Source organism: Trichosurus vulpecula, chromosome 7 (assembly GCF_011100635.1).
Source record: "Trichosurus vulpecula isolate mTriVul1 chromosome 7, mTriVul1.pri, whole genome shotgun sequence".
Taxonomy (NCBI): Eukaryota; Metazoa; Chordata; class Mammalia; order Diprotodontia; family Phalangeridae; genus Trichosurus; species Trichosurus vulpecula.
Genome location: NC_050579.1, coordinates 114,636,698 through 114,663,465, shown reverse-complemented (window position 1 = coordinate 114,663,465; position 26,768 = coordinate 114,636,698). Strand labels below are relative to the sequence as shown.

Below are 26,768 nucleotides of genomic sequence, written 5' to 3'. Positions count from 1 at the left end.
AAAATACATCTAGACATTTGCTTTGTCCAAAAAATATGTCTCTGTATTTCAAGTCAATCACCTCTCTGTCAGTTGAAGGGTAACATGCTTCCTCCCAAGGTCCCCTGAAGATATGATTGATTAGCCATTGCATTGATAAGAATTCTTAAGTCTTTCAAAGCTGTTTTGCTTTACAATGTTATCGTCCTTGTATAAAATGCCCTCTTGGTTCTGCTCACTTTACTTGGTGTCAACTAACAAAGATTTTCTCAAGTTGTCTCTTTCATCATTTCTTACAATGCAGTAATATTCCATTACATTCAAAACCCACAATTTATTCTGCCAATCCCCAATTGTCTAAGAGGTATCTTCTTAGATTTTGGTTTTTTGGTTTTTTGCCAGTTCTTCCACTTTAAATGCATCCTTCATGATCAAGAAGTTAGTTTTGCCTGTGACTTTCCCTCCCCCACTTCCCTATCCATGTGTGTTTCCCTGTTGTGATGTTTCTACACCAAACTGTGTTCAGCCACTCTTTGTCTATTTCATGAGAGGTTCATTTAATGCCCACTCACCTCCCCATCCTTGCTCCACATTTGTATTCTCATCTCACATACTCTGATTACAAGAAATATCAGGTCCTATCTCCTTCTTCCTCCTTTCTTTACTAATGTATTCCTTTTATCCTCCTTTCTCTTCCCCCTCTTTAAATCTTCAGAATAGAACCAATCCACTCCTAGATCCTGTTTTTCTCAGTTAACTCCCTTAATGTCCTTTGAAGACACTACAATTCTAAAGAGACACCTGTTTCTTCTCTCCTCATTAGAATGCAAGTGGTACATTATTATACAGCTTCTTCCAGTAATTCAAATAAATTTATCTTTCTTGGTTTGTCTGGACTATGGGGCTTGTATTGCAAAGTTCCTACTCACCTACTCAGGAATGCTTAAAAGTCCTTTATTCCATTTTTGGAAAAGCCCCTGATGTTGGGGAAGATTGAAGGCAAAAGAGAAAGAGGAAGGCAGAGCATGAGATAGATAGTAAAATGGAAACTATGAACATGAACTTGAGCAGACTTCAAGAGATAGTGGAGGATAGAAGGGCCTGGAATGCTATGGTCCATAGAGTCACAAAGAGTTAAACACAACTGAATGACTGAAGAACAATCAACATCAACCACCTCTATTCCATTTAAGATCCATTTTTTTTTTGCCCCAAAGGAATATATTTATCTTTGTAGGTTAAGTAATCTTGGTTGTAAGCTATTATTTTTTTACTTTTGGAACATTATATTCTAAGATCTCTCATAAATGTAGAAACTGTCGGGTCTTCCATGATTCTAATTGTAGTTGCTTGGTACTTGACCTGTTTCTTATTGGATAGTTGTAGTTTCGTTTGTTTTTTTCATATAGGAACTCTAGATTTTAGCTATGACATTCCTGGGAATTTCCTTTTTGGAGTTTATTTCAGAAGCTAATCAGTGAATTCTTTCTAAATTGACTTTCCTTGCCCCACCTCCACCCCCACCCTGGTTCTAATAGATTTGGGCAGCTTTTGTTTATTATTTATTGAAACATAGTGTCCGTGTAGTTTTTTTGTTTTGGTTCTGGTTTGGTTTGGTTTTCTGGGCTTCTTGTGATTCTTAAATTATCTCTCCTTGATCTGTTGCCCTGGTCAGTTGTTTCTGATATCAGATAGCTTACATTTTCTTCTATTTTTTCAATTTCTAAAATTTTGCTCCGATATTTCTTGCTATTATCATGGAATCGCTGATTTCTATTTGGTCTGTTTTAGATTTTAGGGAGTTGATTTCTCGGGTAAGATTTACCATTTTCTCTTCTAAGTTACTTTTTCGAAGTTTTCTTCTAAGTTACATCCTTCTTTCCTCTAGAGGTTTTGTTTCTTTTTTTTTAATCTCTTGTTTAATTTCTCTTAAACATTAACATAGTTATTATCTATTTTTTCTTTGAGTATCTGCTTGCAATTGCTACAAAGTTACTCTCTCCTCCAGGGATCTCTCGATTTGCAATAATTTTTAATACTGATTCATGTTCTCTTTGACTTACTCATCTCTCTACCATTCTAGAAATTGGGACTTTGTGCTACAGCTATATTCTGTTCCCCCGCTACATTTTTGGGAGAGGTGGTTGACTCTCCTTGGTCTAGTCCTAGGTCCCCTGGGTTTTTGTGCTGACCTTCATCTCCCAGGGTTAGCCCCCCTGGATCTTTGAAGCTCAGAATGCTAAGTCTTTAGAGCCCTGATTGGTGTCCCCAAGAGAGTGTTAGAAACATCAGAGCCCTTGGGCCTAGCCTGTTCCCATATGATCACTTCTGTTGCTCATTGGTCTTTGCCTGCTGCTGCTCCCTGGACCTTCCAGTATTCCTACTATGTGATTTTTCACAACCCTGAGGCTTTCTGATGAGATCCCGCCATTCTTGCTGCCTTCAGATGCAGAGTTTTGCAGACCACATGCATCCTGTCTCTCATCATATGTATTGGCAGTAACTTTGCCAATGATCATGAGCTTTTAGCAGATTTTTAATGCAGTTCTGGAATGGAAAAATTCATTTACTGTAGTTTCTCACAGGCTTCTAGATTATTAGTTGATCTTGTGCAAACTTCAAGGCTTCTCTGGAGTAGATATGTGGGAGCTAGGTCGTTTGCCTCCAGTTCAGGCAACCATTTTCTCAGAAAGTTCCCGTAGATAGCTTTCTGAAGACATGACTATTCTAAAGGCCCATCTTTTGGGCCTAGGAAACATCAGTTTTCCTTCAGTGATGCTCCATGGTTGTGAACCATGAAATACCACAATCTCCAAACAATTAAAATTGTAGTTCACTCAAAATACAATGAAGATACACGTGCTAGGGATGAGTAGGTAGCATTAAACTGCTAAAGAAGAAAAGTGTAGGAAGATCAGCATGAAAATATTATCAATGAAATGTGTAACCAAAAAAGAAGTCCAGCCACTAATGCAGGGAGAGTGAAGGATAACTGATAGATAGTCACAGGCTCCACTGTTATCCATGTAATGATAAGGGACCTAATGGAAAGTCTCTGTTGTGTTGGATGGGTCACCTCCCTATGTCATATCTATGACATAGAAGATGTAGAAGACATTTATGACAGAGAAGACACGGAAAAGAGTCACACTGAATGGGGATAACTAGTTGTAATATGCTTCAGAAATGTAGAGGGAGTACTTACACTGAGAAGATCACAGATCCCAAGCTTCACCACTTTGCCTAGGACTCCTCCAGTTTCTTCTTCCAGGCTTCACTGGTCATAATGCTAGTCTCTCTACAGACTAATCTTGAAGTAAGAACTTCCATAATCCACATACCACAATTTAACTAGTTAACCAGGGCCTCTCTGGATATTTTGTCACCTGCTCCACCACTTCTTCCTTTTTTTTCCATCTTGAACATCTACTTTTTGTATGTAACCTACAGAGACACTGCCTCTCCTCCCTAGAGGCTTCAATCCACTCATTTTTGTAACTCCAGGGCTGAGTTGTTCTGATGAGTGACTGAGTATGAATTCACCTCTCCTCAACTCCATGTTTCATGTCCCATCCACGTATCCACCAGGAAACCAGAGCCAATTAGGGCAAAGGGTCACCTGCTGTGCTGCTTTGTGAATCATCCCCTATCTCCCAGCCCTCAATCTTTCCACCCCCAGGAAACAATCAATATAGTAGAAAGGTCATAGCAATTGAACACCCTATAGATCTACTCAAAATCCCCATGACTCAACAGACCAAATCTTATTTCCCTGGCTACCACTGCCGTACCTGTGCCACTTCCTCCATTAGAATGTAAGTTCCTTGAAGGCAGGGACTGTCTGATTTTCATATTTGTATCTCCAGCTTCTCGAATAGTGCCTAGTAAGTGTTGAACAAATGTTCTGTCATTCATTCATTCAAATACATCGAAGTTATGAGCACACCTAGCAAAGCAGAAATGTCACCAAGAGTTGTGAACCAGCCTTTCCTCGAAGCTTATGGGCAGCCCCTTCAACTGGCATTCAGCCCTCCAACTCAGTGACTTGGCATGCCCCTTTTAGCAAAGTATAATGTCAACTCTCCATCCTCTAATCCCCAAACATAAACATAAAAGAATCATAAAACTTTTGGGAAATGTAGATCATACTCTGAAAAAGGTCTGGGGATCCCTGTCTTGGGGACATTAGGACCCTCATCTACAGCTCCCTTTTGTGTTACCTTTTCCCCATTAGAATGTAAACTCCTTGAGGACAGGGACTGTCTTTCTTTTTGCTTCATATTGTCAGTGCCTATCACAGTGTCTGGCAAGGAGTACATGCTTAATAAGTGCTTGTTTCCTTCCTTTTTCATATCATACTAAAAATCACCCTGTACAATATCATCAACATCTCCTCTTCCCTCCCTTTACCTGCACTCTAAGACACATTCATCATATTTATTTTCATTTCTAAGACTTTACTCATCCCATTCCTCCTTCCTGAAATGCCCTTCTTCGCTTCTTGTCTATGAAAATTCTATCCATTACTCAAGAGGCAACTCAAATTTTACTTCCTGCATTAAGTCTCCTATGGTTTAAAAATCACAGAGCTTTTTTTTTAATCAGCGCCTATGTGTAAGGCAATGCAGATTGTCTCCATGGATTTAAAAACCAAAAAAAAAAAAAAACAACCCATTAATAAGAACATAGATTTAGAATTGAAAGGGACCTGGGAAGTTTTTTTTTTCATACAGGAGAGGAAACTGAGGTCCAGAGGAAGGATTTTTATAAAAATGATCTACACATGTACTGGGTAATTCATAAAAAATTGTACTTTGAAACTTGAACTCTAGAACTGGCATTGGTTTTATCCCAACAAAGAGGATGCCTGAAAAGAGGTTGGAAGACATATCTCCTAGCTCCTTATAGCCCACGAAGTGGTTGGTTCTACTTGGCTTGGTCATCAATTCTCTTTAGCTTAGCAACTAGTCAGTCACGTAAGGACCTACCAGAGTTGCTGGTTACACTTGTCCTTTTACTGAAGGGTCAGAACCCTCCTCACAGAGCCAAAGCACATTTGACCTGCTCCTCCATGGCAGATGCCCCAGTACAAAACGTCAGGGGGCTCCTCTGATCATTCTCTACTAGGCATATATAGTACTTTGTGGTATTCAAAGTACTATATATATTATAGCTTTTGAGCCTCAGAACAACCTTGTGAGGCAAACTGTAATTTTCTTCAGTTAAGTAATTTGTCTAAAGTCAGCCAGCAAGTAAATGGCAGAACCAAGATTTTGAGGACAAGCTATACCCACAAGTAGGTATAATACAAGATCTACAGGGGCAAAGAAGGGCCTATGTAAAGTGCTGTAAGAAATATAATAGAGGATGATTGTTCCTAAAGCTGAATCTCATAGCATTTATGGTCTACCTCACACAATTTAGCAATTAATTACACACTTACTTTTATTATCTAATTGCTATATGTATATTTAGATATACCTCCCCAACTCAGTGATGGCACAAAGGAGGTGAACAATAAATACTTGTTGAGTGTTTTTAATCTGTGTATACTATGTATGTCATTTCAGAACCCAAGAATTAGCAAAATTGTTGAGTAATGGGGATGGTTTTCTAAACCAGTAATAATTTATGTTTTAGAAAAGAGAGCAATAGTAGCTGTGGGGAGGAGGTAGGCGTTGGGGGAGGTGTGTGGATATAACTACATCATTATAGATCATAGATTTAGAGTTAGAAAGAAATCTAGGGGTCATCTAGTCCAATCCCTCATTTTAGAGATAAGGAAACTGAAGGCCAGAGAGGTAAAGCAAGCTGAGTTGCTCAAGGTCTGAAAGAGAGTATTGGCAGAGCTTGGATGGAAACCTAGCTCTTCTGACTCCAAAGCCAGCTCACTAATTGGTTTAAATTCTTGATTATACTTCAATAAGATGATCATAAGCAAAATTTAAAATCAGATATGGATTTTTAAATTCTATTTCCAAACAAAGACAGGAGCATTGTTCTTATTTAGAAGGAGCTTCTTCCTTCCACCCCCTCAGTTTTTGTATTTGGCAAAATAAACATTTGAAGCAAAAAATTACTATTTTAGTGCCTTGCAGCCTTTTGCTATTTTAAAAGGAATTTTAAAAATCATGGCACTGGGGTAGTTTACCACAATGCTCAGTGAACCAACACAATTTAATAATTAAAAATCATAGAGGGATGGTGTGATATAGTAGAGAGGATGTTGGATTTAACATTAGGAAAATTAAGGTTCAAATCCTCTCTTGGATGCTTATTAACTATGTGACCTCAGACAAGTTACTTGACCCTCAATTTTTCTCATTTGTAAAGTGTGAGGATAGCAGCACCTACCTCATAAGAATTAGATGAGATGATATATGTAAAATGCAATACAAACCTTAAAGGGCTATGTAAATAATGGCTCCTTTATTTTTATTTGTTGTTTAGTGTTATTCCATTTACTCTTTCCAACAACCCTGTGAGATAGGTACTACGGTCATCCCCATTTGCAGATGAGAAAACTGAGGCTGAGTGAGGGTAAGTGACTGTGCCTGTGGTCACATGGCTATTAAGTGTCTAAGGCAAGATCTGAACTCAGGTCTTCCTGACATGAAGTACAGCACTCTATAGAGGTCATAATCTAATGCTCCTATGCTACAAATGACAGAATTGTGGTATAGAGAAATAAAGTCACTCGTCTGAGGTCACATGGATAGCTAGTGGCTGTGATTAGCTTAAAACAAGGTCCTTCTGACTCCTAAGTTCCTGCTCTTTTTTCGACTGTTGCCTCCCTTACTCAATCTTGAAGTATAGTCACATACTAGCTCAGTTTTATAGCACCATAGCTTAAAAGGAGAAACTAGGCCCTTTCTGACTTCAACAACAGGGTAGCTAGGTGGCCCAGTGGATGGACTACCAGGCTGGAGTCAGGAAGACCTGAATTCGAATCCGTCCTCAGACACTTACTAGCTGTGTGAACTTGTGCAAGTTACAGTTTGCCTCAATTTCCTCATTTGTAAAATGAGCTGGAGAAGGAGATGGCAAACCCCTCCAATATCTTTGCAAAGAAAACCCGAAATGGTATCACGAAGAATTAGACACGACTGAAACAAGTGAACAAAGACAAAAAGAAAAAAGACAAAAACAAATTTCAACAATGCTTAAAGGTGGAAGTTGTGCCAGTCTGGCCCATAAGTGTTACCACCTACCCCCCCCATCCCCCCCTTCTCCCCACCACACACAATTAGCAATTTTAAATGTAAAAGAACAGTTGGTGGTTTTGTTAAAGATGAAGTCAACCTCTAGCTCCTCTGCCAAAAAGGCAGGAAAGCAAATAACTCGCTCCTTTCCCCAGGCCATTCAAGGCTAGCAGAAGTAGGGACAATTGGAAGGGGCAGGGTTCCATGTAAGCTCACAGTTTTATCTTAGAGTTAGAAGGATAGATACCTCAAGTCTCTCATTTTCCCTTGGCTTTTTCTATTCTTCTGGATAATGCTTAATTTAAAAGAAAGGAAAAGCACTGGAAGCATTTTAACTTTCAATATCTCTATGGAAACCCAAGAGAACTTGTATTTTATTGCCAAATGACTACCTAACTTGAATTTTACATCCTATTGGATCACTATAGGCCATCTGCCATACCAGAAACAGCTCAGGCCTAGTTTTCCGAAGGTCTGTCTATAAAATGGCAATTAAAATTAATATAATTCTTGGCTTCGATAAAGAGGGGTACAGGAGGGAGAGAGACCAAATTGTTTCTGTGGCTGTCTTTTAGCTTTTAAGCTGAAGAATCCTTTTGTTAATTTCAATGAAAATATCCCAATTTTAAATGTCCCTTAATGAGAGAACTCCATTTTGGCAGTCATAGAGGGAAAATATTAAATTAAAACCAACAGCTGTTTCCAGGGCTTTATCACTAATTGTCGTCCCCTCCTTTCCATCAGTGTCAAACACATTTTCTCTTAAAATTTTTAACAGTTACTGCCTACACTGGAGATCTTGGCTACCAATTCCTTCACCAACATACTCCAAATACAACACAGGAAGAGATTTTTGTTCCAAGTAGCAAGAAAATGCAGTGATATTCTAATATGATCTTTTATCAGTGATTGAAGCTTGCCAAAGTATTACATGTCATAATACAAAGCGCTGTAAGGAACTAGAAAACATTTGGACCCCTTGCGCACAGATCTCCATTTTGGATCAACTTTTTTTCTTGCTTGCTTTTTGAACTCGTAACCTGTAACCTCTCCCCCAATATCCTAAAACACACATCTATAAAAAAGCAAAATTTCAATTGGTCACACAGGCACTACAAGCTATCAAGTAGCAACAACATCTTGGTGTCTCCCCGATAGAATGGAAAAGCTAAATAATAATAATAATAACATCAACTACAATAATAATAATCGTTTTCATAGTGCTCGAAGGTTTGCAAAGCATTTCGCAGTTGCAGAGTAGGCACTATTCTTATCACCCCCATTTTACAGATGAGAAAGCTGAGGCAGTAACGCGCCCAGGGGCAGATGGCTCATGCGTTTCTGAGGCTAAATTCAATCTCTGCTCTTTCTGATTCCTGGTCTGATACTTCATTTCGTGAATTGGATCGTTTGGGTTTTTTGTCTTTGAATCTCCAGGGACTAGCAAGGGCCCTACACATGGTTGCTGTTCAGTTGTTCAGCTGTGTCTGACACGTTGTGATCCCATGGACCATAGCATGCCAGTGCTATCACCCCCATTAGACATGGGAATAGCTTGCCATTTCCTTCTCCAGTGGATTAAGGAAAACAGAGGTTAAGTGACTTGCCCAGGGGCACACAACCCCAGTAAGTGTCTGAAGTCACATTTGAACTCAGGTCTTTCTGACTGCTGACCGAGTGCTCTATCCACTGAGCCACCTAGCTGCTTCACGTATAGTAAGCACTTAATATTTGTTAAATTGAATAGAATTAAGCAGTATGAAACAAATTTAATTAAATGCTTACTAAGTGTAGAGCACCATGTTAGGTGCTAGCAGACATGACACAAATATCAATTAGATATGGTCCCTTCCCTCATGGAACTTATAATCTAGTAGGGAGACTATAACACAATATAAATAACTAGAGTACAAAAAGAGAACAAGATAAATTCCTAGGAAAAGCACAAAAGTCTTTTGGAAGGTCTAAGGAAAGCATATCTTAAAATCTGAGAGAATTAAAATAATCAGGAAGTACAGAAGACTGGATCACCCCACTATTCAGATATTCTGCAGTTGACTGCCATAAACAGAGAGGTCTGAGCTCTGCTGCCTGATTTCTATGACCCTCCTCGAATTCTCTTGTGACACCCTGGGGAGTCCTGAATACCTATTTTGAAAAACACTGCCCTCTTTAAACAAAAGATAGAGGACAATTTCGATGCTTCCCAAAATGAAATGTTCTGTGTTAAGACTTTTTGGGGCAAAATTTCAACATCTCAGTCATTACAGAGAAGAAAAAAGACAAACTAAAAATATGTTCAAATGTACTAGAAATCAGGAATCATTTTTCCATTTCTCAAAAATGCAGCAAAGGTAGGTCAAATTTTGCTCGGAAAAGATATATAATACTTTTTTCTATCATGCAGCAGTTGGTGGTTTTGGGGGTGTTTTTTGGGGGGGGCAGGATAGTGTAAAAATTATTATTTCTGGACTAACACCTTTTTTGGCTTCATGCATCCTAGATGTTCTCCCTACAATTCTATTTCTTTTTCAAAACTTCAATCAATAAGCCCAAATACTATATATGAAGATGTACGTCAAACCTATTACCACAGATAGCTTGCTGACTATTAAGGAAACACTTCATTTATCTGTCCTAAAAATTATTATTGGGGCAATGATGATAGTCAGTGAAGCTTTCTATTCACAGGAAAGGAAATTGATAAGCCTAGCAATGAATGAGGTTCACTAAAGAACGTAGGCAAATCACTTCATTAATGGAGAATTTAGGCAAGTCACTTTCCTTCTGGGCTTTGGTTTCCTCATCTGTAAAATGAGTGGGAATGAACTAAATCAGGGTGGGAAACCTGCGGTCTTGAGGCCACATGTGGCCCTCTAGGTCCTCAAGTGTAGCCCTTTGACTAAACAGTATTTGTTCTAGGAAGTTTGGATTCAAAGGGCCATACTTGAGAACCTAGAGGGTTTTGTGAAGTTTGGATTCAGTCAAAGAGCTACACTGGAGGACCTAGAGGGCCACGTGTGGCCTTGAGGCCACTGGTTCCCCATCCCTGAACTAGGTGACATCCAAGGTCTTTTCTAACTCTAATATTATTTGATGTGTGAAGACAAGAAGTGAACTATTCAAAGAACTAAAATTTTAAAAGATTCTCACTTTTTAAAATAGGCAATATTGAGAAGCTACATATACAGCATTATTGAATATTTAAAATTAAATATGCTCTTCCCCATGAAACTTGTCAAATATGGCAAAAAAATAAAGTGAAAAGAATAAACCTCAAGCAATCACGAAGCCCAGGAATTATGATTAGTTACTATTCTCAGCAGTACAAAAATACTTTTATTATTATTACACTGCAATTTGCAATGTAATTAAAAACAAACAACTCAGATATTTCTTAGAATTGTAAAATCCACAAAGGCAAACACCTTTCATTAAGGCAATGAATTCCCAAGAAGTAACACAACTGAGGATTCACTTTTTACCTGGAACTCTCCTTTATTGGTGGAACATGAAGGCCCTCTTCTGGGCTAGGCTGTACAGCACAGCACTGCCAGGCAAGAATACAAGGCCAACCATGAGCCACCTTAGGGACTGTAAGTCTTTGCAGTGGCTTGCTGCTGCTACTGCTACTGTACATTATGGTTATGAAGGAAATGTAAGAGCTATTCGTTTCCCTTATAAGAATGGAAAGTTCCTGAATGAAATTTATGAAATGATTGTCTCTGCACTAATACCTAAATCCTCCCTATGACAACTTATCTCAAAGTATCAATCAATAAGCCCAAGTAGTACATACACTGAACCTGTTTCCATGGGTGGCTTGTTTTAATACCCTAATTTGTCTGGCCCTAGAATGATTATTGGGACAACAAAGCTAAACCTATCTTTAGTCTTAATGTGACTTTCAGATGAAAGAATCATACGTATTAGAAATCACTGAAGAATTATGCCACAAAAGTGGTTTTTATTTTTAATAATACTTGTTTTGGTCTTTCTTTGAGGCAGACATTCTAAAGTCTTTATTCAGGAGTATACTCCAATTTGAAATGACATATCTAATCTCTTGTAAAACTGTGTACATCCTTTATAAATGCTTTCAGTAAGCAGAAATCTCTTCTAAAAACCATGTAACCACAGCATGTATTCCACCCATAATACTACTCAGAAGACCCAGGGTCTAATATAGTCAGGAATCCTTGCGGCTGCAAACAATTAAGGATCGAATGCTGATATAACAGGCTCCTGAGCATTCACCCACAATTATGGCACATAACAATCTACACACATATCAGGTAATTGTGTCTTACGGTACGTACTCTGATTTGTCAGCACAATCCAGTATTTTTAGAGTATTGTTTTTGGCGGTTATGCATTCACTAGTTGCTAATTTCTGAAACTCTAGACCTTAATTTGTCTCCATTTGCAATATTATTTTAACTTGGGGAAAGGGTGTTTACAAAGTATCGGGTTTTGGAAAAGTGTTCATTGGTTCATTTGACACAGCATATCACAGAATCACCGAATTTAAGGGTTTGAAGAACTCTCAGCAATCACCTAGTTCAGCCCATATATAAAATGCATCCCCACATACTCACCAAGTGATCAGCCAGTTAAGATTCCACTTGAAGATCTCCAAGGAAGGTGAACTTACCACCAGCTCTTTACCCTCTGGACTAGCAGTGTTAACTGGTAGGATGTTTTTCCTGACATCAAGCCCAAATTTGCCTCTTTTCCATTTCTGCCCATTACCCTCTAGGGCCAAAACAAAGCAAATCCAATCCTTCCTCCAAATGACAGGCCTTCAAATACTTGAATACAACTGTCATATCCTATTTACCCACAAGTTGTCTTTTTTTTCAGTTTTGTTATAAAATAATTATATTTTATTTATATTTTAGCGAATAATGGTTAAAGCCTGATTTTTCTGTGTACAGTGGATAATTGACTTGCAAGGTAGGACTTGTGTTGGAATAGGCATCTGAAAGAATAATAATGTTTCTTACAGTAATGAGAAAATATTCTTCTATCTCTTCACCATTTGTTACAAAACTTGAGAACATCACAGACATAAACAGAAAAAGTTCTACCACATCATTGAGTCTTGTTGAGTAATCTTTTTTTAAAAAGTGCATAGAGGTACAAATTATCCGAGTATTAAACAGAAGGCCATTATATTTAACAAAGATTTTGAACAAACGTATCAAATGATTACAATTCAGCAACATTCAGAAAAGTGGCTAATCAGGCTCTATGACCAGCTGTTTGACAATTTCCAGAAAGTGAGGGGCTCTCCACTGCAGCTGCTTCTCCTGATTTTCACTGATTTTCTTTCTTCGGTAAAATGGGTTCTTTTAGAAATGTAGATTTCAGAGGTGGAGCCAAGATGGTGGAGCAAAGGCCCGGACTTGCCTGAGCTCTTCCCCAAACCACTCCAAATACCTTTAAACAATGACTCTAAACAAATCCTAGAGCAGCAGAACCCACGAAAAGATGAATCGAAACAATTTTCCAGCCCAAGAAAACTTAGAAGGTCAACAAGAAAGGTCTATTGCACCAGGTTGAGAGAGGACCACAGTCCAGCATGGGCCACACCAGCACAGACCTGGCCCCAGCAAACAATGAGCCCAACTTAGGAAGACTGAATCAGTGGCAGCAGTAGCAGTTTCCAGACCTCTCACCCCTTAGACACCAAAGACAACTGAAAAGGTCAGCAGGAAAGTGCATTCACACCTAGATGAGAATGCAGCACAGTCCAGCACACCCTCAACCCCAGCAAACCAGGAGCAGGCCTGGGGAGCAACTGAATCAGCAGCAGCAGCAACAGCAGCTGCTACATCTAGAACTCTCAGTTCACAGATGGTAAGGGAGTAGAACAACTTGTCAGAAAGCAATTACAGGAGTCTCTTTGCTAGTACTGGGAGCAGGACTGTTGCTTTGCCCATACTCGGTTCCAGGTTGCAGTCCTGGGTGGCAGTCCCAGGGTGAGGGGGAGCACTAGCACACTAGAGCTTGGGGCTGCAGTAGAGCAGGGATGCTCCTCACAGTTCCAAGGCAGAAAAGAGTGCTTGTAGTCACTCACAGGCCAGAGCACAGAACAGGAGAGTAGTAAACACCTCTTCTTAGATCATCTCACCTTGGAAGAACTGAAAACTTATAGGTTCCTGGAAGTATCTCTGAAAATAGCTGCACAAAACCCCTGAAGCTTGGGATAGTTAACCTCCACTCTGGAAGCAGAGCCCTACTTTTACAAAGAGTTAAAAGTCAAGTAATAGGTTGGGGAAATGAGCAAATAACAGAAAAAAATTCTGACCATAGAAAGTTCCTAAGGTGATAAAGAAGATCAAAACACACACTCAGAAGAAGATAACAAAGTCAAAGCTCCTACATCCAAAGACTCCAAGAAAATTATGACTTGTTCTTAGGCCATGGGAAAGCTCAAAAAGGATTTTGAAAATCAAGCAAGAGAGGCAGAGGAAAAAATTATGAAGAGAAATGAGAGTGATGCAATAAATTCATGAAAAAAGAGTCAATAGCTTGGTAAAGGAGACACAAAAAAACACTGAAGAAAATAACACCTTATAAAACAGACTAGGCAAATGATGAAATAGTCCAAAAAGCCAATGAGGAAAAGAATGCCTTAAAAAGCAGAATTGGCCAAATGGAAAAAGAGGCACAAAAATTCACTGAAGAAAAGAACTCCTTAAAAAGTAGAATTAGCCAAATGGAAAAGTAGGTACAAAAGCTCATGGAAGAAAATAATTCCTGAAAAATTAGAATTGAGCAAATGGAAGCTAATGACTTTATGAGAAATCAAGAAGGAATAAAATAAAAACCAAAATAATGAAAAAGTAGAAGATAATGTGAAATATCTCACTGGAAAAACAACCGACCTGGGAAATAGATACAGGAGAGATAATTTTAAAATTACTGCACTACCTGAAAGCCATGATCAAAAAAAGAGCCTAGACATCATCTTTCAAGAAATAATCAAAGAAAGCTGTCCTGATATTCTGGAACCAGAGGGTAAAATAGAAATTGAAAGAATCTACCAATCACCTCCTGAAAGAGATCTCAAAATGAAAACCCCCAGGAATATTATAGCCAAATGCCAGAGCTGCCAGGTCAAGGAGAAAATATTGAAAGCAGCCAGAAAGAAAAAATTCAAGTATTGTGGAGCCACAGTCAGGATAACACAAGATTTAGTAACTTCTATGTTAAAAGATCAGAGGGCTTGGCATATGATATTCTGGAGGGCAAAGGAGCCAGGATTACAACGAAGAATCACCTACCCAGCACAACTGAGTATAATCTATGGTGGGGGGGTGGGCATTCAATGAGATAGAGGACTTTCAAGCATTCTTGATCAAAAGACCAGAGTTGAATAGAAAATCTGACTTTCAAATACAAGATTCAAGAGAAGCATAAAAAGGTAAACAAGAAAGAGAAAGTATAAGGGGCTTAATAAGGTTAAACTATTTACATTCCTACATGGGAAGATGATACTTCTAACTCATAAGAATATTCTCATTATTAGAGCAGATAGACAGTGACAGAGGTGTGAGTTGAATATGAAGATATGATACCTAAAAAACTAAAATTAAGGGGTGAGAGAGCAATGTACTGGGAGAAAGGGAAAGAGAGAGGTGGAATAGGGTAAATTATCTCACATAAAAGAGGCAAGAAAAAGCTTTTACAGTGGAGGGGAAGAGGGGGGAGGTGAGGGGGAGTGAGTGGACCTTACTGTCCTCAGAAATGGCTCAAAGAGGGAATAACATACACACTCAATTGGATACAGAAATCTATCTTGCCCTACAGAAAAGGAGAGGAAGGGGATGAGAGAAGGGGAAGTGATAGAAAGGAGAGAAAGTTGGGGGAGGGGGTAAGCAGAAGCAAAACACTTCTGAGGAGGGACAGGGTGAAATGAGAGAGAGAATAGAATAAAGGGGGAGGGATAGGATAGAGAGAAATGCAGTTAGCAACATAACTGAAAAAAATTTTGAAACAAATTTCTCTGATAAAGGCTTCATTTCTCATGCATATAGAGAACTGAGTCAAATTTATAAAAATTAGAGCCATTCCCCAATTGATAAATGATCAAAAGATATGAACAGTTTTCAGATGAAATAATCAAAGCTATCTATAGCGATGTGAAAAAAATGCTCTAATTCACTATTGATTAGAGAAAAGCAAATTAAACAATTCTGAGGTACTACCTCATACCTATTAGATTGGCTAAAAGGACAGAAAAGGAAAATAACAAATGGTGGAGGGGATATGGGAAAAAATGAGACTTCATTGCACTGTTGGTGGAGTTGTGAACTGATTTAACCATTCTGTAGAGCAGTTTGGAACTATGCTCAAAGGGCTACAACCATGCATACCTTTTGACCTAGCATCTGTATCCCAAAAGAGAGAAAAAACAAAAAGGAAAAGGACCTATAGGTACAAAAATATTTATAGCAACTGTTTTCTGGAGGCAAAGAATTGAGGGGATGTTCATCAATTGGAGAATGGCTGAACAAGTTGATGGAATACTATTGTACCATAAGAAACGATGAACTGGACACTTTCAGAAAAACCTGGAAAGACTTACATGAACTGATGCAAAATGAAATGTACTATGTACAAAGTAACAGCAATATTGTAAGATGATCAGCTGTGAATGACTTAGGTATTCTCAGCAATACAAGGTTCCAAGACAATTCTGAAGGGCTTAGGATGAAAAACGCTATCCATCCCCAGAGAAAGAACTGATGGTGTCTGAATACAGATTGAAGCATACTTTTTAAATTTTATTTTTCTTAAGGGTTTTTTTTGTCTGTTTTCTTTCTATATTATCTATATTGAATTGCTAGCCTTCTCAATAGAGGGGGATGGGGAAGGAGGAAGGGAGAGAATTTGGAATTCAAAGTTTTTACAAATGAATGTTAAAAATTGTTTTGACATGTAACTGGGGAAAAATAAAATACTGAATAAAGAAATAATTTTTAAAAAGAAATGTAGATTTACAACTTATGTTTGAAAAATAAACACCTCTAAAGTTTTGCTCATTAGCAGAGCCTGATAAAAACTGTCAGAGAAAAATGAGGTACTGTTGAGGTGAACCTGGTAACCAAGTAGTCTTCTTCATGTATCTCCTTAACTTCCATGCAACTTTGTTACCACTGCCAGTTCTTCTAATGTGTTGGACTTTTCTAAGAAATCTTCTTTTCTCTAAGAAAAATATGCCCAGTTCTCAAACTCCACTTCTTCTTCCTCCTCCTTCTTCTACAATGGTGCCCAGAACTATGCAGAGTACTATAGATGAAGTCTGATGAAGACGGAAGTCTAATGAAGTCTGAAGAGTACAATGCAACTATCACCTGTCCTGTATTGGAAGTTATGTCCTCTCTTAATGCAGCCCAAGATCTTATTAGCATTTCTGGCTGCCATATCCCACTGCCAACTCATATTGAATTTCTAATCCAATACCCTCCAGTTTCTTTTCAGAACAGCTACTGTCTAACCATGCCTCACTCTTCTCATATCTGTGAAGCTGATTTTTTTTCCACCTAACCAGAAAACTACATTTGTTCCTATTGAAATTCATCTTTTTGAATTCATCCCAACACCCTAACTGATCAGCATCATTTTGGATCCTGAATCTACCATCTACTCTTTTAGTTATCCTTCTCAGCTTTGTGTCATCTGCAAATTTGATAAGCATACCTTCCATTCCTTTATCCAAGTGGCTGATAAAAATGTTAAACAACAGAGCCAAGGACAAAGATCTGGGGTACTATACTGGAGATCTCCTGCCATGCTGACACCGAACTCTTAACAATAACTCTTAACAATTACTCTAACAATTACTCATCCAACCACTTATGAGTCCATCTCAATGTATTATTATGTGATCTATATCTTCTCCACAAGAATCATATAAAATACCTTATCAAAAGCTTTGATGACACAGGTAAACTACATCCGAAATATTCTTCTCATCTACTGATTTCAGAAACCTGTCACAAAAGGAAACGGGGTTATTCTGGCATGACCTGTTGTTAATGAAGCCATACTGGCTCTTTATAATCACCACTTCCTTTTCCGTGTTTGGCAATCATCTCTTAAAAAATACATTATAGAATTTCTCCAGCAGTTGAAGTCAGACTCATAGGCCTGAAGTTTTAAAACCTCGCTATCTTTCCCCTTTTGATAATCTGGACATTTGCCCTACTTCAGTCTTGTGGTACCCATTTTTCATAATCTTTCAAATATCACCAACAGTGGCCCAGTAATCACATCTGCCAGGACTTTTTCAGGACTTGGGAATGTAGCTCATCTTCACCAGGTGACTCGAATTCATGAAGGGCAATTAGGTGTTCTCTTAACTGTCTCATTATTGATCTTGCATATCAACTCTCTAAGTAATTTTTGGTCTGCAATTTCCAATATAAAGGCAATTTTCTTAAAAGAGAAAATTAAGACTTAAGACATCCCTTCTCCCTGTTCACAATTATCATAGTATTCATTCCAAGCAAGATTTTCTATCTCATTTTTGATCCTATTTTTCCACAAACATAGCTAAAAAAATCATTTTTGTTTTCCATAGCATTCCTGACTTTTAATAGGATGTATGCTCTTACTTATATTCATCTCTGTTATCTGGCCTTGCTTCTATTTTTGGAACATTTATTTTTTAAATCTAATTATCAGTTCCTTGTGCATCCATATTGATTTCAAATCAAACCTCACTGTTCCTCTTCATGGGAATTGTTTCCTTTTTTCTTCAGAATTTCATGTTTGGGTTTTTTGAATCTTGCCAGTCAACTTCCCTTAAAGCATTTTTGCCCATAAAGTTCTCTCTATCCTTCCTCTGAACCCTTTGAAACCTGCTTTTTTAAAACAGAGTATCTGGATTTCCTCTCCTCTATCACAACTTCTATGATAAGAGTGATAACTTATCCCCAAGGTTCCCATAATTTGCACCCCAGCAACCAGTTCTTCCCTATGAAAATCAGATACAGAATAGAACTTACCATTGTTGGATATTCTACCTTTGGAAGGATGAAATCATCAACAAGAAAATTCAAGAAGTTATTAGCTACTTTGCTTTTGGCAGATGTCTGAATAATTTAAATTCCTCCATCGCTACTATAGCGTGCCTTCATGCTAGGCTTGTGATTTGTTTCCCAAACTCTTCATTTATTTCCTCTTTCTGTGCAAGTGCTCTATAGTGTACTCTAATGACAAAAATCACTCCCCTCCCCCCTTCTTTGGCTTTCACTCAAATAATGTCATGCCTATGCCTGTGGTTCCTAGATTTCTTCACAAATACACATTCTTATATATTATGCAACCCTTTCCCCACTTTAACCCATCATATTTATTTTCAATTGGTATACCTCCTTTGTATTAGGACCTCTAGTTCTTTTTTGTTTCCTACACTTTCAGCACATTCACATGGACATTTGAGACCATGGGTTTTATAGCTCCTTTCTTGGATTTTGTATCCTATGAATACTGATGTTTCAGTTACCATTCTTTTCCCTTTTGGAGGGCTTCACTCTATAGTACCTAAATGAAGGAATACTACATAAATTGTCTTATCCCTTCCCCATCCTTATTAGTTTAAAGCACTTTTGATTAGATTTTCCAGACAACTGGTAAATTCATTCTTACCAGCCTTTGATAGGTGTACTCCACCTCTTATTAGAAATGTCAACACTACATTAAAAGCCATGATCTATAAACCAAATCCCATTCTCATACACCACTTTTTTAGCCAGCTGTTCACTTCCCAGATTAAACCTTCTATTCTGTACCCCTAAAGCCCCATGACCTTTAGTTTTTTGCCCAAGACTTTATAATCTTTGGCAATACTTTTTTAGATTCTATGTAGAAGTGTCCCATATGAATGACCAGAAGATAATAGCTGTTACCCAGTTTGTTAAGTCTGGGGAGATTCTCTGTTATATCTTGAATACATGCCCCAGGAAGATAACAGATCTCACTATCATTGATGTCAGTTCAACAAAGAGATGACCCTATACCATGGGCAGGGAAATCATCAGCTACCACTACTTTTCTCTTCTTCCTCTCTCTCTTACTAGATGATCTCATACCTGATATCTTTTGTTTTCTCTACTTTATTTCTCTATTTTATTCTCTTTTTATTTTATTTCTATAGTTATTTTATATTCTCTATTATATTTTCTATTTATTTCTCTACTTTATTTCTCTATTTTATTATTCTGGGAAAGAACAAGAATCTTATTCCTCTTCAGAAAGAGCATCAAATCTGTATTAAGCTCTCACTGCAAAAATGTCTGTTTTAATGTCCCTTCTCCTCTGTGTAACACTTTCCATTCTTTATCATCCTAAGAAGGAATCCCTTTTTTCACCATTGAAACCTTACTTTTGTTTCTTTTAGAAGTCCTTCATTCTATCTAAGAACCTGGAGTGTAAATAGGTGTTCTTTAAGTCCCTTTACATTACACTTTAAAAGGGAGATCAGCCTCACTTGGAACAAATAACAGACACTCATCTATGGCAGAAATACAAACATTTCACACTCAACACAAGTTACTATACAATTTCCCCTATTTTCCTTAATTGTTGAGATTTTAGTCTTGTTTCTTAAAAATGCTTATTAGTATTTACACCTCAACCATAAGTACCTGGTTAAAACTTTTTAGACAACCTTATTCAAATTCCTTTCCTTTGTTCCAACCACTCCATAGCCATGACCACATCCATCTTGTCCCAATCTCATGTCAGTTTCACCAATTTGCCCCTCAACACCATTAATTTATTCATCCCACTAATATTTTCACTAATCTTTTGTTACTTACCTTGCTTTATATTGCCAACTATCTTCTCCTTATTCTTCTTAAATCTATTTCAGTTTCTATTCCTTAATCCTCCTTAATCCTTTTATATTTTCCTTAATTATCCTTGATTCTGTTTCTCTTGTAACCTGAAGGAGAATCTGGATCAGTAACTGAGCCTGGAGATTGTTCTTCAAATCCTCAATTTTTCTCAAATTTTTTCAAATTTCTCCTCCCAAAACTTAATCTTTGAACTTCATTAGGCCAAATCCCTTCAAATTGGCTACATAATTTTCTTCTTATTTAGAAAAACTTTTTTTCTGCTCCTTCTCTCATAACCTCCCGTGGAAGCTAGGAGTAGCATATTACCAAAGGCTATTTTAACTAATTAAAATATCATTATTTATTGACCAACTACTCTGTGCCAGGCACTGTGCTAACAGCTAGCAATACAAAAGAAAAGTAAAACAGTTCCCTGCCCCAGAAGCTTACATTCTACTGTACAACATATACATATATATTTATAAATAAGACAGAAAGCAAGTACAAGGTAGTCTTTGTTAAGATGTTAAGGCACTTCTAGCTGGGAGAAACAGGAAAGGCCTCCTGCAGAAGATGGGACTTGAACTGAATCCTGAAGGAACCAAATATTCTGAGAGGTAGAGGTTAAGTATCATTCCAGGAACAGAGGATGGCCACTATGATTGACAGGGAGTTGTATGCGAGAGACATTAGGCTGGCTGGTAATGGATGGACCATAGATATATAATTCAGTCCTGTTAAATGCTTCCATTCCAAGAATTCTGTCAAGGTCACTATTAAGGATTGGTCTTCTATCAGATGTAGTTCAACATTTGTGACTTTCCTTTTTCCGGACTTTTGATTTTGGTGCTACAAAATTATTAGAGAAGAAAGAGAGAAATTAATAAGTATACAAATGTCAGAATTTCTTATGTTGACTTGCTTCACTGCATGCTCTGTACATTACAGGAAAACTGACCATTTGGATTTTCTTGTTTGTAGAAGGTCTTTAACATTTCCACTGCTTCCTCAGCTTGATATCCAGGAATGCACTGTTGAAATGAGAAAAGTGAGAAATTAAGATTATGAAAATATCTTTTATTGGAGTCCAGAAAAAATGTATATACCAAAGAATTCTGCAAGTCATTTCAAATATAGCAATACACTTAGGAAAGCTAGGTGGCACAGTGGATAGAGTGCTAGGCCTAGAGTCAGGAAAACTCATCTTTCTGAGTTCAAACCTGGCCTCAGACACTTACTAGCTGTATGACTCTGGGCAAGTCACTTAACCCCATTTGCCTCAGCTTCTCATCTGTAAAATGAGCTCTAGGGCCACTGGAAATTTAAATGATGATGTAAAACTCTTCTTTACTTTTTCCTTCTTTTCCAAAATGGTATGAAGATTGCTTCAATTTGACATATCAATCAATTAACAACTATGTATTACCTACTATGTGTCCACAATTTAACTGGGAAGACACTAAAGACACTAACATATATGAAATAATCAGTGAATAATTAAGTCCCATATTGTATGGCACTCAGCAGAAGATTTATAAGTGCAAACAGAACTCATAGTCTGGGAAAGTAAATGCTAGCTCGAGTAGTTGAGAAAAGCTCATACAAGAGATGAGACTTGAGGAGGGCCTCAAAGGATTGATATGATTTGAAGAAGTATGGGAGGCTACTTCAGATGAGGAAAACAGCATTAGCAAAAGCAAGGAGAGAAAAATGGTTGGGTTTTTTTGTTTTTATTTTTTTTGGTTGGGGAGGGCAGTCAGGAGACCAGCCTGACTAAGCAGAGGGGGTATGTTGGAAAGTGGTGGGAAATAAAATAGCAGGGTAAAGAGAGTATTGAATACCAGATAGGAGTTTGAGTTTGATATGGAAAGCCAAAGAAGGCTTAATGGGTTGAGCCAGGCTATTAAGAAAGGGATGGAAATGGCAAGTGTGGGATTATTCACTCTGTTGCTTAGTGGATCTGCACTCCTACTGTGATGAGCAATGACGGCTCCAAATGTAAAAGTGGAGGGCAATAAGGAGCTATTACAGTTTTTTTTTTGAGCAGGAAAGTGCCATGACGAAAATGTATTTTAAGGAAGACCATCCTGGCAGCATTATACAAAATGGACTGAAGGGGTGAAAAAACTTGGTGCTAGGGAAGCCAGTAAGTAATCCAAGTGGGAGCTAATTAGGACCTGAACTAGAGTGAAAGCTATAGGAATAGAGGTTATAGGTGAGAGACATTTCTGAGGAAAAAAACAGCAGACCTCAGTAAATAACTGAATGTGGGGGGAATCTATGATCCTATGATTGAAGAGAGAGAGGCAAGAATGATCCTAAGATTTTTTGACATGGGTGACTTGGAGAATAGTTGTGTCACTGTTTAAAAAAAAGTAGGAAGGAGGAACTTGGTTTTGTTCCTTTTTTCTTACTTGTTTTTTCCCCCACATTATACTACTCTTTTATTCTTTCCTTCCCAAATTAAAGCTGAATGGTGCATAGAACATAATCAGCTTCCCTTTCTAGTTAACCTGAACCTTAACCTAAAGAAATAATGAGCACTGCCCCTCCTTTTCCTTCTCCCATTTCCCCTAGATCATTTCTTGTGCCCATGTACATGAATGAACACACATATAAATAAGAGAGTAGTAGTTGATAAGACAAGTTTTATACTCAAAGCACTGTCATTCAGGAGAGATTAAGGGCAAAGTGAGAAACTTTATCTTTCAAAACATGGCCATCACCACACAGTAAGCCACTATATTTAAGGCCATTGTCATCCTCAAAGAATGTCTGCTTTGGGGGTGAGGTCAGGGACAAAGTCAAGTTTTACAACATATGGTATTTCTCAAATACAAGGAAATTTATGCACATTTTCCTCCTATATAAAAAATAGCAAAGGGAAATAAAAGGAAGAGCCGGCGAGAGTCTCTTGTCCTTCTATACCCAGAGGGGTGAGCTACCAATGCCCTCTTGGTCTTAAGGGAATTAAACATCACATGTTCATGTTATGAATGATTTCTATGTCTACAGCACAAAAGTGCTTCCTTCATGTAGCCATTAGAGTTGCAGGATGGTCCTATTAGGTTGTAAAACATGCATTCTGCACAAAGCAATATTAATGATGGCAACTGTGCCAGCTCTATAGTATTCACATTCATCACATTCTTTTTCAAAGAGTGGATCAACAAGTCACATGAAACAAATTTTAAATGTGACAAGTTATTTCTCACATTCTCTTTATTCTGGAAGCTATAACACAGTTGTCACACTAAGGCCAGGAATACGCCTAAAAATCCAGAAAAGAAGGAGCAAAGACAAATTCGCCAGGTGTCTTGTTGGTCTCTTACTATACAGAGGCCAGGGGTAAGAGTATATTGTCAGAATTTTTGTACAGCACAGAAACCAACTTTTAGATATTTAAACTCCAAATCTTGTACAGTTGTATAGTATAGTTGTATTCAGTTATACAACTGAACTCTCTTTTTTCAGGCAAACTAAAAAAAAAAATACAAATACAACACAAGCATATACGTGCACACACACACATGCATATACCCATGTTCAAGAGACGTTCTACCCACATTCAACATCTAAGAACTCTTCCTTTGTCTTTTTGGGAATGTGGAGCACTACACCTGACCTCTCATAAATGAGAGAGAATAAGCCAACTGAAGAATTCTATCAGGAAATTTTATAATGTTCTTAAAGAGAAATGTAAATAGAAGTGACAGGAAAAATGGGGAAAACCCCAAACCTTTAGGGATGTTTTAAATGAAGTTTAAATAAAGTTGTATGAATTGCTCTCCATTCTCTAACAATTTATCTTCAGAAGGACTTATACAAATAATCATGTATTCTACTCTTTAATATACATAATCATAGATTGTTAGGAAAGCCCATTGCCCCCACCCCAACTGATTGCTAGCTTTAGATAAGAAAAGTAAACTCTCTTGTGATGGAGTCCTACACTCAACTCTCTTATCTCAGAACTCTTCCTCTTCGGAATTTATCCAAGGTTTAATCCTTCATATCACAACTATATATATATATATATATATATATATATATATATATATATACACACATATTTTTAAGAAGTATAGCTTTGGTGAACTTTACAGTAAACCTACCACAATGCCCATCATAAGTAAGGCATTTATTAAAAATAACATAACAGGGGTGGAGCCAAGATGGTGCCTGGAAAGCAGGGACTTGGGTGAGCTCCCATCCAGGTCCCTCCAAAAACCTATAAAAAATGGCTCTGAACAAATTCTAGAACTGCAGAACCCACAAAATAGCAGAGGGAAGCAGGGCTTCAGCCCAGGACAGCTTGGATGGTTGCTGGGTGAGGTCTATCATGCAGAGAGCTGGGAGTGGAGGGGAGAGGAACCCAGCGTGGGCAACAGCAGGACCAACCAGACCAGGAGCCAGGTGGTACAGGCCCTAGAGCCCTGAATCAGTGAGCTGTGGCAGTTACCAGATTTCTCAACCCACAAACGCCAAAGACAACAGAGAAGGTTAGTGGGAAAAGCTGCGGGGGACAGAGTGAAAAGAGTTCAAGGTTCAGCCACCACCCCGGGAGCAGCGGGGTGGTGCAGCTACAGAACTACAGCTGCAGTTGCTTCCGGCCCTAGGCCCACCTGGTGGGAGGAATTAAGTGGCAGATCAGAGCAGGAATGCAGAGCCGGCTTAAAATCTGAGTCAGGTCCAGGTTGGTGGTTCTTGGGGAAGGAGGAGTGCTGGTGTGGCAGAGCAGGTGCATCCCCCCAAGCTTGGAACAATATACTCTTTACTCTACAAGCAGTCATACCCCACTGAAAAACTGAAGGGTCAAGTAAGTTGGCTGGGAACATGACCAGGCAGCGAAAATGCTCTCAGATTCAGACTCAGACTTTGGAATCTTTCTTTGGTGACAAAGACCAAAACATAGAGCCAGAAGAAGTCAACAAAGCCAAAGAGCCTACATCAAAAGCCTCCAAGAAAAACATGAACTGGTCTCAGGCCATGGAAGAGCTCAAAAAGGATTTGGAAAAGCAATTTAGAGAAGTAGAGGAAAAACTGGGAAGAGAAATGAGAAGGATGCGAGAAAACCATGAAAAACAAGTCAATGACTTGCTAAAGGAGACCCCTCAAAAAATACTGAAGACAATAACACCTTAAAAAATAGACTAAGTCAAATGGCAAAAGAGCTCCAAAAAGCCAATGAGGAGAAGAATGCCTTGAAAGGCAGAATTAGCCAAATGGAAAAGGAGGTTCAAAAGACCACTGAAGAAAATACTATCTTAAAAATTAGATTGGAGCAAGTGGAAGCTAGTGACTTTATGAGAAATCAAGCTATAATAAAACAGAATCAAATGAATGAAAAAATGGAAGACAATGTGAAATATCTCATTGGAAAAACCACTGACCTGGAAAATTGATCCAGGAGAGAAAATTTAAAAATTATTGGACTACCTGAAAGCCATGATCAAAAAAAGAGCCTAGATATCATCTTTCAAGAAATTATCAAGGAGAACTGCCCTGGTATTCTAGAGCCAGAGGGTAAAATAGAAATTGAAAGAATCTACCAATCACCTCCTGAAAAAGATCCCAAAAAGAAAACTCCTAGGAATATTGTTGCCAAACTCCAGAGCTCCCAGATCAAGGAGAAAATACTGCAAGTAGCCAGAAACAACTTGAGTATTGTGCAAACACAATCAGCATAACACAAGATCTAGCAGCTTCTACATTAATGGATCTAATGGCTTAGAATATGATATTCCAGAGGTCACTGGAGCTAGGATTAAAACCAGGAATCACCTACCTAGCAAAACTGAGTATCATGCTGCAAGGCAAAATATGGACTTTCAAGCTTTATCAGTGAAAAGACCAGAGCTGAATAGAAAATTTGACTTTCAAACACAAGAATCAAGAGAAGGATGAAAAGGTAAACAAGAAAGAGAAATCATAAGAGACTTACTAAAGTTGAACTGTTTTGTTTACATTCCTACATAGAAAGATGATGTGTATAATTCATGAGGCCTCAGTATTAGGGTAGCTGAAGGGAATATACATATATGTATAGATATAGATATAGATAGATAGATAGATAGATAGATAGATATAGATATATAGACAGAGGGCACAGGGTGAGTTGAATATGAAGGGATGATATCTAAAAAAATAAAATCAAATTAAAGGATGAGAGAGTAATATATTGAAAGAGGGAGAAAGGAAGAGATAGAATGGGGTAAATTATCTCACATAAAAGTGGCAAGAAAAAGCAGTTCTGTAGGAAGGGAAGAGGGGGCAGGTGAGGGGGAATGAGTGAATCTTGCTCTCATCGGATTTGACCTGAGGAGGGAGTAACATACACACTCAATTGGGTATCTTACCCCACAAGAAAGAAGGAGGTAGGAGATTAAAAAGGGGGAGATGATAGAAGGGAGGGCAGATAGGGGGAGGAGGTAATCAAAAGCAAACACTTTTGAAAAGGGACAGGGTCAAGGGAGAAGACTGAATAAAGGGGGATATGTTAGAAAGGAGCAAAATATAGTTAGTCTTTCACAACCTGAGTATTGTGTAAGAGTTTTACATAATGATGGCATGTGGCCTATGTTGAATTGCTTGCCTTCTTAGGGAGCGTGTGTGGGGAGGGAATAGGGGAGAGAATTTGGAACTCAAAATTTTAAAAACATGTTCAAAAAAAAGTTTTTGCATGCAACTAGGAAATAAGATATGCAGGCAATGGGGCATAGAAATTTATCTT

The 26,768-nt window shown here is 38.1% G+C and overlaps 1 protein-coding gene across 1 annotated transcript in view; it reads right to left on the bottom strand.

Annotated features, from left to right (window-relative positions):
- Window positions 1-20,532: 20,532 nt before the first annotated feature.
- The window catches only part of ADAT2 (adenosine deaminase tRNA specific 2), a gene marked incomplete at its 5' end in the record, with an annotated part of 40,221 nt that continues 33,985 nt past the window's right edge, over window positions 20,533-26,768 (bottom strand). The window contains 2 exon segments of the mRNA XM_036768226.1: window positions 20,533-20,884; window positions 20,994-21,066. Of these exon segments, the coding sequence (XP_036624121.1) occupies window positions 20,841-20,884; window positions 20,994-21,066 (117 nt within the window).